The following is a 15,849-nucleotide window of genomic DNA, read 5'->3' as shown; positions in this document are numbered from 1 at the left end:
TTCCTCCCCAGGTGCATCACTTTGCACTTGTCTGTGTTGAATCCCATCCTGTTCTCATCCGCCCATACTGTATTTATGTAAAGACTAAAGCTAAGAATCATCAGCTAAGAATCATTCTTGTTTACTGGCAACTCATTTGTGTTTTGCATAAAAGTGTTAGCATTTGGAGGAGTGTTTGACTATGTTTCATTTGACGACTAATTTAAAGATCAAGAGAACATTTAGCTGTTTTGATGGGAGCTGTGGTGTGCTAAGCACTTCAGAAAAAATGCATCAGTCCTCTTATTGGATCCATAAGCATAGATCTCAGAGCCTGACTTTAAGCAGCCATTTATTAAAGATTGTGATAACTGACTTCAGAGCTGCTTCTACTTCATAACAAGGGACCCCTGATGAATAATACATAAAGCTGATTTTTTGAAGCAGGACAATCTTTCTTTTTTGCTTCCAATAATGGATTTTAAAAACTTCTTGAAAATTTTTCAAACATCAAATTAGTAAACCATATTTCTCATCTTAGCTTTTATTACTGTTGTATATGTTTCATGTTCTACTTTTGTTGTTATAATTTATAATGTATGCATGATCTAAGTTGCTATAAAAGGATAGTATACATAGAAGTTGTTAAAAGACTGGTACGTGAGCCAGGTTTTATAAAGACACTAATCTCTAGCTACTGTTCTCACTCTACCAGCGTATGCAGTCATCTAAGTAGGCTGTGTTATGTAGCTACGCCTTGTGTTTCTGAGGGAGTTGAAAATGTGTTTGCTAAGTGCAAAACACACTTTGTACCGTCCACACTTTGTTCTTAGGTTTCCTCCCTTTTCTGACTGTATTCCCTTGAAAATTAACATGAAGATAGGGGTAGCACCATGTTTTGATTGGAAAGAAGAGAAACTTTTTGACTCCTTTGTACACAATATGCTTCACATGCTTAGTGAGGAAGTGCTTAGCTTTCTGTGTAGCTGCCCCCTGCCCTCCCAAAAAAGCCAGTAACTTGACTTTAGTTTGTGGATGGTGCCACAGGAATCTGGACGTGAAACACCATGTTCTACCCGCGCCTCGAGTGTGAATGGAACGGATGATGAGAAGGCATCGCATGGTGGCCCTGCTGATGCACAATTGAAAACTGAGAATGATAAATTGAAAATTGCTCTAGCCCAAAGGTAAAGCTTTTAAATTATTAGTAAAAGAATATGCAGCAACTATTTGGTAGTGATTGCCTTTTGGATCATTATGTTAAGGGATAATTCAGTAGCAAAAAGGCAGCTGTCAGCTCTAGTTATATTTGTGCAAAAGCAAATACCAAAGTATATAAAATAGCAGCCCATGTGAAAAATGGAAATCGGGTAAGTGGATCTGTAAAAGTGCCTGCAGATGGCCAACCTGTTCTCAAAAACTAAAATAAAAGTAATAGATGTGTTTGATTTTTAGCACAGTACACCAGGCGACATGTTACAGTACTAAGGGGCACAGGTATGAGTGAAATGCATGTGTATTTTGAACTCACTTGTTAGCCTGAAGCAGCTTTGTTTTACATGTCTGTTTTAAATGGTTAACAGGTGGAAGGTTTTAGTTCATTCCTAAAACCCATCTCAAGGGCTAAAATGATAAAAGTGTGTGTGTGTGTGTATATAATATATAATATTACTTAAATAAATCGCCAAAGGGTCCATTTACACCATTTAAACCAAAACCATTGAAGGCATAGGTGACAGCAGAGATTCTCAGCCAGCATGTCAGGGAACCCTGGGAAGCCATGAGATCCTTTGAAGGGTGTGGAAAGTATAAGAAGACAAGCAGGTTGTGCGGAGATAAGCAGATAAGAGCAGGCTCAGTCTCTCTCTACGTAGCTGCTTTCCCACCCCTACTGCCTGCTCCCTCTGCAAGGAGGTAAGCCCTGAAATAAAGGAATTATTTTTTTTAATGGGGTGCCTCTCAATTCACAACAGTTATGTGGGGGTCCCTTGACTCTCAAAAGGTGGAGAACCACTGGTTTACAGTGTCTGAGATGATAACTCCAAAAACTGTTTTGACCAAATGTGAAGTTCTTTTAACATCAAAATCACACTGAAGGAGTGTGCAAAAATGATTTGGTAATTAAGGGTGTTAGCAGCATTTATTCAAATGTGGTTGCATTAATCTAAATCCATGCAGTAAAACAAATGAATTGAGGGGGTTTTAGTAGGTACCTCCTGGTATCAAATTGGAAGACTTACCCCTTCATTTTTCTGATTTCATCCATGCTGAGATGATCTCTCTCACCCTACTGATACTAGCTTAAATAGCCTACCACGTATATGTGGGTTCAGGAATACAGAAATAACATCTGGGCCATTGGGGAACAGTTGATGCTTATAGTATGTGAAACCAATCTTCAATTCCTCTCTGATTTTGCTGGCTGTACCTTTTCTAGGAGAATAAATGAGGGTATTTAAAATTACAAAAGGGAATTAACGCACCATAAAAAGTTAAAGGAAAAATTTAACTTTACTGAGCTTTCTGAAAGTCTTAAGGATACATTTTAAGGCAGTGCATAATGTCCCTTGGAGTTGCATTTTATATGATTTGATTTAATGTATTATTTGAAAATGGCCATAACTATAATTTGTAGCCGTAGTAACAATATAGAAGTTGGAATGTTCTGAGCAGTGACATTAAAATGCTATAATTCTTTTCCTAGAACTTATTTGCCATGTCTGCCTCTTGCATATGACTGTGTCCATGAATTAAAAGGAAATATATATCAGGTTCAACTACTTTAAAAAGCTATTAAAAAGAGAAAAAAGGAAGCAACATAAATAGTATTACCCAGGTAGAGAGCCAAAGGTTGAACATCTTGTATAAGGCTACGTCATCACACCTTTTTAATTTTTTAAGTAATTATAATTTCAAATTGCTACTCATGTTTAGTAGCTCTAGAGTCTTCCAGAGGTTGCTAACAGCTAGGCACCAGGATACCAGGAGCTTTCCACTTTCTTCATTTACCATCCCTCTATATTTCCTGTAGCTTGGAAGGTAATGGGAATGCAATGTTTTGTTTTTCCATGGCAAGTTTCAGTGCTTTATAGGTATTAAGACCAAACAGAAAAACAGCATATTTTCCTTCCAAGAGGCCCAAAGTATTTCTTTTTTCTTGGTTTAGTAATACAATATCTTAAATGGTGTCTTCCATCTGGAAGGATTCTTTACAAACTGATATACATACTGTGTACAGGGAAAGCTTTATATATGCCTGTGAAATATGGTTATTTTTAAATAATTCACAGCAACATTGCTTCAGTTTAAGACAGGAGATGTAGTATGTCCTAATAAGCCCCTGGCTGCATCCAGCGGAGTTACCAGCCAGCCTTGGCAAATAGTATTTTTGTGTCTAAAAGCACAGGCCTCTACCTCTTGAATTGCTGTAACTTTTACTCAGGGCTAGTCGCATTATGGCTTGTGCTCTCCAAAGCCTGGTTAGCAGACAGAAGAGAGGTAATCAAAGGTCCAGTGTTCTTTGTAACTAGGGGTCAGTGATAGACATACATGAGAGCCATTCCATTAGGATGCTGTATCCAGTTTAGTTTGCCATCAACCTTTACAATTGGGTGCATTAGAAGAAGTGGGAGTAAAACATGAGTGAGTCTAATATTATTCTGCTTTTCTCAGCTCCTCCAATGTAAAGAAATGGGAAACAGAATTGCAGACTCTAAGAGAGAGCAATGCCAGACTAACCTCTGCACTGCAAGAATCTGCTGCCAGTGTAGAGCATTGGAAAAAACAGTTTACAGCATGCAAGGAAGAAAATGATCAACTCAGGAACAAGGTAATATGAGTCCAATGCATAGTTAGGAGCAAAGAACTCTTTGAAATGCCAGATTCCCTTTCCCTTGGGTACCTGAGTCCTACTTCCTCTTCCTTACCTTAAGCCATTCTTCTTACAAAGCATCTGTGCTACATGGGTGCTTGCAGACATTAAAAAATGGCACTTTAAACTCGGTGTGCTCCCAGCACATGCTCAGAAGAAGCATTGTGTTAACTGGACCCAACTCGCACAATGGCTGTATAGATTGGGTACTTTAGTGCGGCTTTTCTGGCACTTTTATCTAATAGCTGCTTGAATCAGCTTTAGCTAAAAGCACTAGAATGTCCCGCTGACGTGCCTGATCTATATAGACGCTGCAGAGCTGGGTCGAAGTAACACACTGTTTCTTCTGGTAAAGCAAGGGGTTTTTTTGGTTTGTTTTTTTTAATGTCTACAAGCAGCCGTGATACTTTCCAATGCAACCAGCAGCAGTAGGCTTTCCAAATCCTAAATCTAAAGCTACCAAGAAATTTGCAGACTACTGGGTAACCAGCACAAAGGTGAGATTTCCACCAATAATAGAATTCAGACCCAAAGACCAAAAATTTTTTGAAGTATGGATTTATGGACATAGTTTTAAGTTAAATTTAAAGTATTTTAATGAGTCTCTTTTAAAACTTTTATCTTATATTCCTTCTTTTCCCAGGATAGAAAAAGAAGACACAGAGCAATGTCATCTTTTTGTGTTTGTTTGTTCTCTCCATCTTCTGACTTGTCTGCTGCCTCATCTTACTCCTTATATTAGAAATCAAAGAGAGAGGAAAAATGGAGTAGAGGGAATAGAGGAGACTAGATAGCTGCTTTTCCCTGCCTCTAGCATCAGAAGGCTCAGAACTCAGAGCAAGTGGGAGGACTAGGGCTTACATATTGCCTAGGACAGTGGTGCCCAACCTTTTCACCCCTCAAGCTAGATGAATGGTGCAGGCTGGCTCCAGCTGATGGGCTCAATCCAGCTGCAAGGGGTTGGGCAGCTTGACCCTGATCCACATGAATCGGGGGCGTGAAGAGCAGGGCACTGTAGTCCCAATCCAGACACACATGGTTGGTGGGGGTGGGGAATGGGAGAGAGAGGCCCTTATCCAGACTCATGTTGGGGGTGCGGAACAGCCTGGCCCCGATCCAGATGGGGGGGGGGACCCGCAAGAGTAGGGAGGCAGCCTGACCTGATCTGGATATGGGGTGGGAGTGGGGCCTGGCCCTGATTTCCCTCCCTCCCCCCCACACTTTGCTGTAGTGACCCGAGTGAGGCTACTGCTGGCTGTGCAGTTTTTCCCTTGTTCCCTACTGCCAAACACTTGAACCTGTGGGGAGCCCCACTGGCTGGATTTCATGGCTCTGTGGGCTGCAATTGCCCCACAGGCTGCTGCCACATTGAGATAGTATGGGCACCTGTGTGTTAATGTTGCAAGATAAAACTTTGAACCATGCAATAGTGCAATTAAATCTCAGCAAGCTGTGCCATGACTTGAGTTATTCCCTCAACACTACCAGCACAAAAGGGAGGAGGGGCACAGAGCCAGACTGAGAATCAGGCCCACCAGCTTCAAAGAATTGTCTCCACATCACAAATCTGAAGAGTATATCTAGTTCCCAAAAAACCCTTTCCCGCTTTTACTGAGTGTATAATTTCATGCTATTGTAGTGCAAAGATTGAATGTGAGCTGCAAGAGATGTAAATTTAGATATTTAAAAATTCTAGTTTAGAGACTGTATAAGATGCTCCTCTAATGTGGTGCTGTCGATCAAAGGCTTGTCACTGGCCCGCACGTTGTTTGCTACAAGTCGGAGTACAGCAACACTGCATTTCCAGGAGCACTGCTTGTTGTGATAATTTCACTCTATTGATCCTAAATTACATGCTAAAAAGTTGGGTCCTTTTGTTGCTGGATCCTTTTTTCGTCCTTCTGTTATATGGGTTGCTGAGGGATTCAAGCATAAGGATCAGATTGTATGTGATATTTTTTCACTTGTCCCTAGGTTTTCAAAGCCCTTTTGCTCCTTTTTTGGATGCCACTAGCCTTCAAGTGAAGAATGTTACAGCTTGTGGAAATATTTCTGACAGCCAGGTTTAACCTGACTTGCCTGTTAGGGCACTAACAGTCTTGATGGAATTCACTTAGTCTTTGCAAGAGAGATTTTATGTATAGTTGTGTGTGTGACTTGGGGAGTTTGCTTTTGGAACATTGTGGTAGTTCAGAGAGAACAAAACAGTACTTCACAAAAATATTTCATTTTATGTAGACACCACTTTACACACTGGGAGTTGGAATGATTTGATGCTAATTGTTAGCATCTCAGTATTGCTAGTTTTCTAGAGGATTCAGGATCCCAGGGCCAAAGAGTTGGTGTTTGTTAAGGATAAAAGCAGAGTTCCCTCATGTAGGAGGGAGAAACAGCAGCCTGAAGTAGTGAATGGTAGCTAAGTAGTAAAGTACGCAATATAATTATTCACTTACCGTGTATAGTATCTAACAAAAAAGATGCTCTCACTGGCATCACCAGACAGAAATATGCCACTTCTCACTGAGTGTAGTCTTCAAAAGAAAGTTTGTCACAATGCTACCTTACTGTGGCTGAGAGATTACAGTACCTAGAGGCCAGCCATTAAATGCTTCCTATGCTTCATCTAGCACTATTTATATACAGTGTCATCCTCTTCCTTTTCTGTCTTTTCCCTCGCATAGGTTTCTCATTAAGCACTGAAGCTGTCCCCAAATGGTGCACAAGAAAGGTTTCTCTCCTTTGTTAATTAGTTAGACATTTTTGCACATTGGCTGACTTTAAACAAGCAAAGGGCAGTCTAAAAAGAACAGGACACTGAAAATTTAAAAATATACTTTAACATGCTGGCTTGGTGCCGTATAGGCAGCTTAGCTCCAGTTCAGGGTCTGGAGTGGCTAAGAGGTATGGAATCAGTGAGCTAATTTCCTCAGTGCAGGAACAAAGCATCATCTGTTACCCAGTGCTGGTCTTCCTGCCGAAGTTGTGATGCAATATCTAGTCCTTTCACTCTGTCTGGAAAACGAGCTGCCCTTGAGGAGGAGATGTTAGGCAAGTCAGAGAGCTTGCTTTCTCTTCCTGCTTTCTCATCCCAGTGCCATGCACAGCCTCATGTAATTATAAAAGGAACTCCATGAGCTATGGTAAATACAACCAAGGGGGCTTCCTAGTGCATGTGTAAATGGGTTAGTTTGCTATTAAAAAAAAAAAAAAAAAAAAGCATAAAAGGTAATTTTGATCTGTTGTATTAAATGGTACATTCTAGGTAGCAGGTCCTCAGCTGGTGTAAATTATCATAGGTGCCTCAATTTCAGTGGAACTGTGACTGCTTACATCAGCTAAGCATCTGCCCCAGATTGGCAGAGGTTTGGAATTTGTGCTGACTGTATGATGTTACTTAAAGATTGAAGAGCTGGAAGAACAATGTAATGAAATAAATAAAGAAAAAGAAAGAAATGTACAGCTGAGCAGACGCCTCCAGGAACTGGAATCAGAACTTCAGGACAAAGATCTAGTAAGTAAAAATAAATATAGAAATGGCATAAATTCTTTGGAGTCTGAGTGGGTTTTTTAACTTTGTGTTGCTTTGCATAATATTGTACCCACAATCAAGGAGAGCTCCACATGTTACAATAGGTCCCCTTTTTTTATTTGAATTTGAATCTGGTGATTGTTAACAAAACTTGATGAATACTTTGGACATATTATACCTTTCTTCTGAGAATTTCTCTGTTCCTGAATTAAACAATATAATACCTGCTAAGATAGGTAATTAGGAGTATCCTCATTTTACAGGTTGGTAAAATTAATTGGACAAGTTAATTGACTTGTCCAAAGTCATATAGTACATGAGTTGAGAATAGGATTCAAGGATTCTGATTCTCAATCCCCCTCTTTAATCACTATACAAAGTATTCAGTAGAAGCAAGGGGGAGAAATAAGGTTGTTTCCCTGTTAAGAACATCGTCTCCCTGTTAAGAAATATACTTTCTCTTTAAGATGTTTTACAGTGAGGTGTTAGGCTTTATTGCATTGCTGTTCATACCCTTTTATTTTAAATCCAAGAGGGAAACTAAAATCCAAGGAGGTTGCTGATGTTCATTCAGAGTTAATAAATTTTCTTATTTTAACATAGAGGTGTTCATTTTGGCAAGGGGAATGATGTTGAAGACTTGGCCCTTGAATACAGAGAATGACTGAATCATTTTTTTTCATGATAGCAACCAAATGTTCTGTGCTGACTTGAGCAAATGCAGACAGCAGGTGTAGTCAAGCTTGCCTGGTGTCATTATAGCTTCTCAGCCGGTGCCCCTAAAAAGCAGTGCAGTTAAAGGTTTTTAAGATGGTACAAGGAAATAGTTTAAGGAAATGGATTTTGATGTACAGTTATAAATATAATATAGTTTTCAGCACCATGTTTCAAAAGAAAATGTCATGCTTTCTTCCCAGCCTTTCTACTGTAATGCATATGTAATAACCCCTATTTTGTGACACCTATTTCCTCAAGGTTCATGTTTTTGAGACACCAAATAAAACTGAAAATTGGTTGACTCTTGGATGTTGCAGGCTTAAATTCCATTTACTTCTGAGCAGTGTGTCAGCTTGCTTTCAAATTGCTCTCTCATATTAGCTAATTCCTAATGCTCATGTCATAAGTAGTCTGTCCCTGACTTTGCTAGATAAGCCAGCATGGAGCCTAGTCATAGATGTTGCCATTAAAGAAGCACCCCTAAAGTTCTGTTCATTTCAGGAGGAAATAAAAGGAAGTCAGATTGAAGGAAGACTGTTCCTTAAGTTGGAGAGGAACACACAGTTTTGGAGATAACTTCCTAGATAAAAGATCCTAATATTTCAAGATATCTAGGATTTTTTTTATCTAGGGGTAGGCTGGTATATTTGGCAAGTTTTTGCAGAAAGCAAGACAATTGCTGCAGAATATGCAAATGTTTCTTTTTCAGATCCAAGAAACCGGCTTATGATGTGTGGCCATAGCCTAACTGCTCAATACCATGTCAGATTTAAGTTAGATTAGGCTGCATATAATAACCACTAAATACGAGAAGGTATTGTGTAGTCCTGGTTAGTTACACCCTTCAAGCGTGTCCCCATGCTGCCAATCCTTATTATTTCCTTTTAAACTTTCTGTGTAAGTCTTGCTTCCTTATTATCTTACTGCGTTTTTCTGAACTCGTTTTGTTGGTCCATTTCATTTGTGTAAGATGTGAACAGTATCTCAGGTGGGATTGCTCAGAGCTACATAGAAGACAATCTATTCCTTTCCCATTCTGTGTTCTAGTGTAGCCCAAAACTATATTGATATTTTTTAGCTGCCATGCAAGCAAAACCATGTCTAATGTCCTGTCTGCCTAACACCCAGAGATCTTTCTTAGCCTTACTGTATTTCAGATGTGTGTCTCATTGAATATCTAGATTTCTAGTAATTTTAGATTGACAATTTATGCATGTAGCTAATTACAGTAATCTTGCTGAACTAGATTGTGTTGTCATCTTGAAAGTATGTATTTAAGGAAGGATTAAATGCAGTGCAAACTTGACTACTTTTCTACCCATTATAAATTAATTAACTAAGTATTTTATAATGAAAAAATATTATTTTCAAGTATTTTAACTCAGGTTGTGTGGCATGTGGTCTACTTTCACAAGTCATTTTACAGCCTCTTTTTTTTTCTTTTTTAACTGAAGTGTGCTGAAACTTTTTTTTCCTTTTTTTCTCTCTCCAGGAATTGGAGGAGCTTCAAAAACAGGGTGAAATTATACCCCAGCTAATGTCAGAGTGTGAATCTGTATCTCAGAAATTACAGGTAGAGTTCACCATAACCATCCATATAAATAAAGTTGAGAAAATATTTATGTTTTTTATTGTTATATATTTTTACCTGTTTGTATTTATAATTGTTAAATATAAGGAATCCCCAGTTTGTGTGCTAATTACATGCAAAATATACTGTTCTCTGTCCCATAATTAGAAGCAATTTGATACTCGTTCTTTGCCTTGCTGTTTGAAGAAGTAGCTTCTCTGAGATCATGTTGCAACTGTCACCTGGCTGATTCCAAGATATTCTATATCTAGCATTTATGCTGCCGTGGCCTTGCATAGCCTCATATGGAAGTGCTGGCAGTGACTGCTAACGCATACAGTAACTGACAGGCATTCACCAGTCACCTTCCAAATAGCTTTCTTGAATAGCCAAGTCTGTTGAATAATGTTCAGGCAGCTAAAGCTAACTAATATAAAAGGAAATGAATTTTTTTTCATTAATGGCTAGCTCTATAACTTTATGGGAAAAGTTCATTACGTGAATGTGTTCATATACTGGATAGTTCCATTTAAAAAAAAGTAATGGTCTAGCTTAACACCCCCTTTTTATCCAAGTACTTCATCTATTGCCCCCTTTGCAACATCACTATAGATTTGAAGTCTGTTTGGTTTTAATAGTTTTGTGGTTCTCTGTTTAAAAATCACGAGTTCAAGAATTTGCATTATAACAGTTTTAAGAACTGGTAATTTTGTATGACCATAATGCCCGAGCACCCTGCTCTCATGGGTCAGGGCCTCATTTGCCAGATGTCGTACAGAAACTGGACAGAGAGGCCATCCCTAAGCTTTCTCTGTCTAAGTGCAAGAGGAAAGGTGATATGTATATGCGAATGATAGATGGAAGAGCAGAAGGGAGCAGTGAGGCAAAACTGGTCAGCTTGACAAGCAGAAGTAAAGGCAGAGCAGCTGCCTAACAATTACTGAGTTTTTGTAGGCCTCATAGCAAAGGAAGTTTAAAGAGGGATTTGAAGCAGCATAATGAAGTAGCCCTTGTGGAATTTTTTCCCTGCATGCACAGAAGTAGCTTGAGAGCAATCTTAGAGGCACAAGTGATGAAGTCTGCCTGCACTGGAGAAACTGAGATGTTAAATGCGCAACTGAGTTGAAAGGCTGGGTGGGGATAGGCAATGAAAGACCTTAGAGTAGCAGTTCTCAAGCTGTTTGAACTTGAACCATCTCTCACTAGACTAGAGGTGCCCCTCCATAACTTGTGAGTTGAGTGGCTTCCACTTGCAAAAACGAATTAATACACTACAGTGCTTACCTCCTTACACAGGGGCTGAGTAGTAAGGGTGGGGGATCGTCCAGGCAGAGGTGAGCCTGAGCCTGGCTTATTTACTTAAAGTATTTGCTTCTCTTTTTACATCTTGCTTAGCTTCTCACACTTTGTGGCATCCTTCAAAAGACCTGGTGGCACCCCACAGTGCCCCAGCCACCCTAATTGAGAATATCTTTGCCACTAAAGCAGTGAGAGTACTTTGTGTCTGAAATGGAAAATGAAGCAATGAAAAAAGTTATGGTAAAAAACAGCAGCCTGACAGATCTTAGATTTTACAGTAAGACATAGCAAGACATAAACATAGTCCTATTTCTAGATCGTCACAGCTGGGCTATACCAAAGACTCATTTTAAGATCTATTCAGCTATGGGTGTCTCTCTTTTAGATATATCTGTATGTTTTCTCTTCTCAGCCTCCTCTGCAGAAGTCAGCGACAGTGCTAAGCTTGCATAGTTAAACATACCCCATGACCAGATGTTATGAGCATGTAGTCACGTTCTCAGCAGTGAACTGTTTTTTTCCCACCATTGACATACCAAAACTACAGATAAACAGATAGGGCATTTGTACACGTTTGCACCACAGCGCCAGGTGCTTTTAAAAGTGCCCAGGGTAGTGATGGATGCAGGTACATAAGTGTAGAAATGCACATCAATGCTGAGAAAATGACAGTGGCATGCTTTTGAACTAAAATATATCAAAGGAGTTTTAGTTCAAAAGCTCACTGCTGCCATTTTCTGCATACTGACACACATTTTGCCACTTATACATACTGCACACAACGCAATGCACTGCAGCGTGCACCAGCTCATGTACGAAGCAGATTCAGTTAATTGAGTCTGCTCTGACATGCTGGATCTCTGACGCATCAGAGCATGAAAATGTATGTGTATAAATGCCTACAGTGAACGAGCAGGCCAGTGTGGTCTTGGAGATGAGTTTAGCAGTGCTCTCTTCAGGAAAGATGCTCACTTGGGGGTTATTAAAGGCATGTAAGAAGGAAAATGAAATTAAAAAACAAAGCAAAACAACAACAAAAAGCAGCAGAATAACTTGATTTGGAGGATTGGTGTATGAAGACTTCTGGATCATTGGTATGAGTTTGGTGTGGCTATGGCTGGAAATGTCCAAGAAGAGATTTCAAGTTGTTGCCTGATTAGGCCTTTGCTAAATAAATCATACTTTCAAATGATTTTCATAAATAGTGGCATTAGCAGCTAGATCAAGAATGGAATCTGTGCCACCCTCTCATATGGAGGGGGTACTAAAAACTGAGACATCTTGCCAAGGCTGAGTTTGAGTACAAATAAAGGCCTTTGGTTTCTTTCAGTCTGGCATTTTCACACTCTTTTTCAAACTGCCATAAACATAACATTTAAAAAAAATAAATAAAACATGGTGGAAATATAGTCGGAAGGCTATTAAATAGGTCAGGGAGGGCAAAATACGGCCTGTAGGCTGGATCAGGCCCACCAGGCCATTCTATCCAGCCTACAGAGCACCTAAAAAGTTTAGAAAAATTAATATTTATCAATTCCTGCCTGCCTGTCAAAGGTGACAGGAGCCAGGGGCGGTAGGACCCAAGGGAAGCCAGCAGGACTCAGAAGAAAGGCCAGCCCCCCCAGTGTGTGTGTGTGTGTGTGTGTGTGTGTGTGTGTGTGTGTGTACGTACGTGCGCGTGCCCATGCATGCATGCACATGCAATGAGGGGGAGAGGGACACAAAGCAATGAGGGAAGAAGAGTGAGTGAGTGAGGCACAGTGTGCGTGTCTGTATGTGTGTGTGTGTTCACAGGGTGAATCCCACAAGCACACCCCATGATATATATGCACCCACCCCTCACACTGCTATACATACAGACCCTCACACCTCCGGCCACCCTCCCCCCACACACTGCTCCCCACAAACCCCATACCCACCCACACCCCACAAATGCACACACATACCCACATGCTTCCACACATCCCTATGCCCCCTACTCCCCAACAATATACAAGAATAAGATTTAATTTTAAGCTATTGTGTGATCACCTTTGTGTACACTACACAAATACATGTAAATCAGGACAAAACATTTTTTTAAATCAAATTAATGAATGTTGTAGATGTTTGATTTTTAGAATATTATTTGATAGTTTTCTGGTTCCGAGATGGCACAACCCCTTGCTGAAAGGAGTACATCTAGGGGCAAGGAGAGGGACTTTGGTGGCAAAGGTCGGGGGCTAGGGGGTGGGACTTCTGGTCCCAAGATGGCAACCAGGGGGTGTGGTACCTGTCAAGGGGGCAGGGCCACCCATGTAGCCCTCAACAGCTTGCCAAAACTCAGTAAATGGCCCTCCACTTGAAATAATTGCCCGCCCCTGAAATAGGTGGTTAGAAAGTAATGAAAGCATTGGTCACTATAATGTGCTTAAAGCATTGTTCATGATTCTTAGTGAGAATAGGTTTGTGTACGTGCATTGCTGTTAAATGAGAAGAAAAAAAAGATGAATGAAAAAAAAGAAAAGATATGTAATAGGAAAAAAAAACATTACTAGAGTAAACTACATTGAGGGACTACATCAGATTGACTAGATGCTTGAGTATAAAGCCCAAGTATAAGTCAAGACTGTTAAATAGATAGATAAATCCTCAGGTACTCCAGATGATACTTTGGAAATGTTATTTTCTAAATTGAAAGCACAATAGATCATTTTGTATATAATTGGAGTCTAATTGTACAACTGTAGGAATGACAGAAATATATGCACGGTGCATGATTTAAATACAGCTGAATTTTAAGATATCAGCTGAATGACAATATCTAATGCAAAGCATCTTTTCCACTTAATCATTATTCTTCCCTGAACTAGTCAGGTTAAAGAAATAATAGCCAAAACATGTCAAACTTGCTTTCATAGGTGCTAGTGTTAGAGTAATAGGAAGTCAAAGTAAAACATTTTAAAATCTTCCCGACGTTGTTGCTTTATTCTGTTAAATGTGTTCATCTGCCTCCTCTGTGATTCATGTTATTTTTCTTTTTCTGTTTTTTATTAAGGCTGCTGAGAAAAAGAACAAAGACCTTGAAGAGAAAGTCAGAGCACTCAGGGCAGAAGTGGAAGAGAACAAGCACAGACAGAGCAACCTTAAAACTGAATTAAAGAATTTTTTAGATGTACTAGATGGGAAGATAGATGAATTGCACGATTTTCGACAAGGACTGTCTAAACTGGGAATTGACAATTAGATCGAAACACATTTTTGTAATCTAGGGTCTGAATGTTTTGGTGTTTTGTTGATCCCAAATATCTGTTTTACAAAACATAACTAGAATGTTTCACTTGTTTGCATCAGTTTTGTACATAGAAGATGAACATTTTCTGTGTGGGTTTTTGGGAAGGGATTTTTGGTTGTTTGTTTGTTTTTCCCAAACCGATCGTGCTGCTCACTGAATTCTGTTGAGAATAGAAACTTTCTATATTGCTGCTCTGGCTTTGTGGGTTTGTGAACAGGTAGAGGATTCTGTCTCAGGAATCTGGAACTAGATCTACCTTAAAATGAATATGCAGTTAGTTGTTGCAGGGAAATTTATATCTTTCTAAAGGGCTGTTGCAACCGCAGAAACAGAAAACAAAGTATTTTCTAGTCCCAGTTATCAATACTCCTCACAACATACAATGTTAAGCTTTTGGTGGAATAGTATGGTGTTAAAATTAGACAGGACTCCTGCTGTGTATAAATCAGCATGGTAAAATGTCTCTGAGGTAAATAGTAGTCATGTGTAGGAAGTCTCTCCAAGTTGATGCTAAGATCTGTATGAACAAATCAGTAAGGCCCAAGACACAGAAAGAAGCCATGGAACGTTACAGCTGTGTGACCTGTGATCCGGGGTTTAGGACATGCCATGATGGGCACACAATCAGAAGTGTTGCGGTAGGTTTCAACCTTTGTACTTTGAAGAAGTCATGTGATGTAACCAACACTTGATGACAGAGCTTCATGTAATAGGAGTGTCTTCCTCCAGCCCTTTATTTTGAAATCCTTTTAATTAATGTAATAGTTAAATCTTAGGAAAATATACTTCTTCCTGGCACCAGATATGCAGCAATAGGGACAAGTTATACTTTTGCAAGTAGAAAGCTGAGCCCTCTACTTACCTGGCTTAATACTTCCTTTTACTGTTATGATTTCCGAGAAGTTAATCTAAAAGACAATTAGTTCAGTTCACAGAACTGCTGTGGGTTCTACACACAAGATTCTGCCCAAGAGATTAATGTGGGAATTAGGCACCCAGTTGTTCATTTATAAGGCCAAAAAGAAAAGGAGAAATGCTGTTGTATGTTGATTATTCAGCAGCTCTAAACACATCTTGTAATGCAGGAGAATGCATGGTATTTCAACAACGCAAGTAGAATAACAAACAAGCTTAGTCAACATTGGTAGTACCAGTACCAGATTTGCTTAAATTGGGAAAAGGCTACTTAAATGTTCAAATGAACGTGTTCCAAGAGCACTTGCCAATTTATATCAATGTCACAACATTCACATATTACAAATCAGTAAAGCTTTTCTTTGTAAAGTTATACACAGTGGTTCTTAGTGGTCACTTTAATAGTTTAGGTGAAGTGTGTTGAATGCCGTTTTGCATATGGCTGTATAATTCACAGGCTGAAGTCTGTGGAGATGGATTGTCTGCAATAATTGTTTTCTTTAGATTGCACTTCCATTGAATATGCAAACTAAATGGACACAATCATTTAGCGCACAGATGACCTACTTTTCTTCTAGTATACTACTTGATGGCTCCATAACTGTGAATCTGTTAGCCACATCAGCTGAAAGGCAAGGAGGTAAAACAGTTGACAAATCGCAGGCAGAATATGTAGTCAGGCTCACTAGTCTACC

The 15,849-nt window shown here is 39.5% G+C and overlaps 1 protein-coding gene across 1 annotated transcript in view; it reads left to right on the top strand.

The window, feature by feature from the left end:
* Positions 1 to 15,527, top strand: part of HOMER2 (homer scaffolding protein 2) — a 66,886-nt gene extending 51,359 nt beyond the window's left edge. Inside the window, exons 5-9 of the mRNA XM_019533169.1 lie at positions 1,027 to 1,166; positions 3,652 to 3,808; positions 7,251 to 7,361; positions 9,589 to 9,669; positions 14,003 to 15,527. Of these exons, the coding sequence (XP_019388714.1) occupies positions 1,027 to 1,166; positions 3,652 to 3,808; positions 7,251 to 7,361; positions 9,589 to 9,669; positions 14,003 to 14,191 (678 nt within the window). The 3' untranslated portion in view covers positions 14,192 to 15,527. The remainder of the gene's footprint in view (positions 1 to 1,026; positions 1,167 to 3,651; positions 3,809 to 7,250; positions 7,362 to 9,588; positions 9,670 to 14,002) is intronic.
* The last annotated feature ends 322 nt before the right edge of the window (positions 15,528 to 15,849 follow it).

Source organism: Crocodylus porosus, unplaced genomic scaffold, assembly GCF_001723895.1.
Source record: "Crocodylus porosus isolate Cpor-Errol unplaced genomic scaffold, CroPor_comp1, whole genome shotgun sequence".
NCBI classification, from domain to species: domain Eukaryota; kingdom Metazoa; phylum Chordata; order Crocodylia; family Crocodylidae; genus Crocodylus; species Crocodylus porosus.
The sequence above is the reverse complement of the archived record's forward strand: the minus strand, read 5'-3'. Positions and strand labels throughout refer to the sequence as shown.